The 4288-nt window shown below is 68.2% G+C and overlaps 1 protein-coding gene across 1 annotated transcript; it reads right to left on the bottom strand.

The window, feature by feature from the left end:
• Positions 1-2: 2 nt before the first annotated feature.
• LmxM_22_1690a_1 (uncharacterized protein) lies at positions 3-4286 on the bottom strand (the record flags this gene model as incomplete). Its single annotated transcript, XM_003886536.1, has 1 exon — positions 3-4286. A coding segment is annotated over one exon (4284 nt), but the record flags the coding sequence as incomplete, so codon positions are not given.
• Positions 4287-4288: the final 2 nt, after the last annotated feature.

Raw genomic sequence — 4288 nt, 5'->3', positions numbered from 1 at the left:
ACCGTCAGCGCCGGCGCCGCCTCGCTCGGCTGTGGCACGGCCTCGGATGCGTGTTGGGCAGGCGCGGCAGGGAGAGCATCGATGGACACCAGCGGAGCTGCCTGGCTCGCCTCTTGCGCTGCAGTGTCGGCCGACGCGCGGAGAGCACGGCGAATATCCCGCGGCAACGGCGCGGGCGGAACAGTCCCCGGTTCCCTATCGAGCGGACGTGAGAAGCGCCGCCGCCGCGGCAAGAAGGTCGAATCAGACGCATCATCGCGCGTTCGCTTGCGACGCAGGGACGCGGCCGCATCGCGTTGAGGCGCCACCTCGCTCAACTGTGGCGCGGCGTCGGATGCACACTCGCCATCCGTCGGAGGAAGGGCGTCCACCGTCAGCGCCGGCGCCGCCTCGCTCGGCTGTGGCACGGCCTCGGATGCACACTCGCCATCCGTCGGAGGAAGGGCGTCCACCGTCAACGCCGGCGCCGCCTCGCTCGGCTGTGACACGGCCTCGGATGCACACTCGCCATCCGTCGGAGGAAGGGCGTCCACCGTCAGCGCCGGCGCCGCCTCGCTCGGCTGTGGCACGGCCTCGGATGCACACTCGCCATCCGTCGGAGGAAGGGCGTCCACCGTCAGCGCCGGCGCCGCCTCGCTCGGCTGTGGCACGGCCTCGGATGCACACTCGCCATCCGTCGGAGGAAGGGCGTCCACCGTCAACGCCGGCGCCGCCTCGCTCGGCTGTGGCACGGCCTCGGATGCACACTCGCCATCCGTCGGAGGAAGGGCGTCCACCGTCAGCGCCGGCGCCGCCTCGCTCGGCTGTGGCACGGCCTCGGATGCACACTCGCCATCCGTCGGAGGAAGGGCGTCCACCGTCAACGCCGGCGCCGCCTCGCTCGGCTGTGGCACGGCCTCGGATGCACACTCGCCATCCGTCGGAGGAAGGGCGTCCACCGTCAGCGCCGGCGCCGCCTCGCTCGGCTGTGGCACGGCCTCGGATGCACACTCGCCATCCGTCGGAGGAAGGGCGTCCACCGTCAGCGCCGGCGCCGCCTCGCTCGGCTGTGGCACGGCCTCGGATGCACACTCGCCATCCGTCGGAGGAAGGGCGTCCACCGTCAACGCCGGCGCCGCCTCGCTCGGCTGTGGCACGGCCTCGGATGCACACTCGCCATCCGTCGGAGGAAGGGCGTCCACCGTCAACGCCGGCGCCGCCTCGCTCGGCTGTGGCACGGCCTCGGATGCACACTCGCCATCCGTCGGAGGAAGGGCGTCCACCGTCAGCGCCGGCGCCGCCTCGCTCGGCTGTGGCACGGCCTCGGATGCACACTCGCCATCCGTCGGAGGAAGGGCGTCCACCGTCAGCGCCGGCGCCGCCTCGCTCGGCTGTGACACGGCCTCGGATGCACACTCGCCATCCGTCGGAGGAAGGGCGTCCACCGTCAGCGCCGGCGCCGCCTCGCTCGGCTGTGGCACGGCCTCGGATGCACACTCGCCATCCGTCGGAGGAAGGGCGTCCACCGTCAACGCCGGCGCCGCCTCGCTCGGCTGTGGCACGGCCTCGGATGCACACTCGCCATCCGTCGGAGGAAGGGCGTCCACCGTCAGCGCCGGCGCCGCCTCGCTCGGCTGTGGCACGGCCTCGGATGCACACTCGCCATCCGTCGGAGGAAGGGCGTCCACCGTCAGCGCCGGCGCCGCCTCGCTCGGCTGTGGCACGGCCTCGGATGCGTGTTGGGCAGGCGCGGCAGGGAGAGCATCGATGGACACCAGCGGAGCTGCCTGGCTCGCCTCTTGCGCTGCAGTGTCGGCCGACGCGCGGAGAGCACGGCGAATATCCCGCGGCAACGGCGCGGGCGGAACAGTCCCCGGTTCCCTATCGAGCGGACGTGAGAAGCGCCGCCGCCGCGGCAAGAAGGTCGAATCAGACGCATCATCGCGCGTTCGCTTGCGACGCAGGGACGCGGCCGCATCGCGTTGAGGCGCCACCTCGCTCAACTGTGGCGCGGCGTCGGATGCACACTCGTCATCCGTCGGAGGAAGGGCGTCCACTGCCAACAGCCGCGTGGCGTCGGATGCACACTCGGTAGGCGTGGGAGGGCGAGTGTGGCTTCGCGACCTCGGCGCCGAGTCGCTCATCACCGGCGCGGCGTCGGATGAGCATTCGTCATCCGTCGGAGGAAGAGCGTCCACTGCCGACAGCCGCGTGGCGTCGGATGCGCATTCGGTAGGCGTGGGAGGGCGAGTGTGGCTTCGCGACCTCGGCGCCGAGTCGATCGTCGGTGGCGCGGCGTCGGATGCGGACTTGGCAAGCGCGGGAGGGAGGTTGTTCACTGTCGACACCGGCGCCGAGTCGCTCAACTGTGGAGCGGCATCCGACACAGGCGCCACACGCTTTGAAAGGCATGAAGGCCCTGAAGGGGGTGACAGCTGTAGCATAGCCCTGCTTCTGTCCAACGCGGCACTCATCGCCGCATGCATGGGCGTGTGACACCTCCTGTAAGCAGGCATTGGCGGCATGTCCCTGTCCGCGTCCAACGCATTATACGGCCCTGGCGGCACGAGTGCTGGAGAAGGGTCGTCGAAGCGTGGCGGCAGCACCGCCCTGCCACCATCCAACGCAGCACGCAGCTCCATATACATGGGCGTGTGACACCTCGTGTAAGCAGGCATTGGCGGAATCTCCCTGTCCGCGTCCAACGCATTATACGGCCCTGGCGGCACGAGTGCTGGAGAAGGGTCGTCGAAGCGTGGCGGGAGCACCGCCCTGCCACCATCCAACGCAGCACGCAGCTCCATATACATGGGCGTGTGACACCTCGTGTAAACAGAGGGTGGCGTCACCCTATTCTGACCGTTCAACAAACCAAGCGGTGCTGCTGAGACATCCGCAGCATACACCCGAGATAATCCCAGCCGTGGAACCCGCTCCCTCAACAGCGGCGCGGCGTCGGATGCGCACTCGGCAAGCGTGGGAGGGAGGGCGTCCACTGTTGACACCGGGGCCGAGTCGCTCAACTGTGGCGCGGCGTCGGATGAGCACTCGTCATCCGTCGGAGGAAGAGCGTCCACTGCCAACAGCCGCGTGGCGTCAGATGCACACTCGGTAGGCGTGGGAGGGCGAGTGTTGCTTCGCGACCTCGGCGCCGAGTCGCTCATCACCGGCGCGGCGTCGGATGAGCACTCGTCATCCGTCGGAGGAAGAGCGTCCACTGCCAACAGCCGCGTGGCGTCAGATGCACACTCGGTAGGCGTGGGAGGGCGAGTGTTGCTTCGCGACCTCGGCGCCGAGTCGCTCATCACCGGCGCGGCGTCGGATGAGCACTCGTCATCCGTCGGAGGAAGAGCGTCCACTGCCGACAGTGTCGCAGCCTCGCTCGGCTGTGGCGCGGCATCCGACGCGCGCGCAACCTCCTTTGAAGTCAGCAGAGGCAGCGGCAGCTGCACTCTCGGCGGCCGGCCGAGAGCAAACGTAAGCATCGCCACCGCACGAGAGATGTCAATCGTACACCTTGCAGAAGGAGAAGGCATCGCAATAACGGCGCCTACCTCCTCCCGGTGAACACGGGGTAAGCAGGTGCGAGGAAAAGCACCGCCTGCAACCAACAGCGCGTCGCTCGGCTGTGGCGCGGCATCCGACGCGCGCGCAACCTCCTTTGAAGTCAGCAGAGGCAGCGGCAGCTGCACTCTCGGCGGCCGGCCGAGAGCAAACGTAAGCATCGCCACCGCACGAGAGATGTCAATCGTACACCTTGCAGAAGGAGAAGGCATCGCAATAACGGCGCCTACCTCCTCCCGGTGAACACGGGGTAAACAGGTGCGAGGAAAAGCACCGCCTGCAACCAACAGCGCGTCGCTCGGCTGTGGCGCGGCATCCGACGCGCGCGCAACCTCCTTTGAAGTCAGCAGAGGCAGCGGCAGCTGCACTCTCGGCGGCCGGCCGAGAGCAAACGTAAGCATCGCCACCGCACGAGAGATGTCAATCGTACACCTTGCAGAAGGAGAAGGCATCGCAATAACGGCGCCTACCTCCTCCCGGTGAACACGGGGTAAACAGGTGCGAGGAAAAGCACCGCCTGCAACCAACAGCGCGTCGCTCGGCTGTGGCGCGGCATCCGACGCGCGCGCAACCTCCTTTGAAGTCAGCAGAGGCAGCGGCAGCTGCACTCTCGGCGGCCGGCCGAGAGCAAACGTAAGCATCGCCACCGCACGAGAGATGTCAATCGTACACCTTGCAGAAGGAGAAGGCATCGCAATAACAGCGCCTACCTCCTCCCGGTGAACACGGGGAAACAGGTGCGAGG

Source organism: Leishmania mexicana, contig 21 (genome assembly GCF_000234665.1).
Source record: "Leishmania mexicana MHOM/GT/2001/U1103 WGS CADB00000000 data, contig 21, whole genome shotgun sequence".
NCBI lineage: Eukaryota > Euglenozoa > Kinetoplastea > Trypanosomatida > Trypanosomatidae > Leishmania > Leishmania mexicana.
The sequence above is the reverse complement of the archived record's forward strand: the minus strand, read 5'-3'. Positions and strand labels throughout refer to the sequence as shown.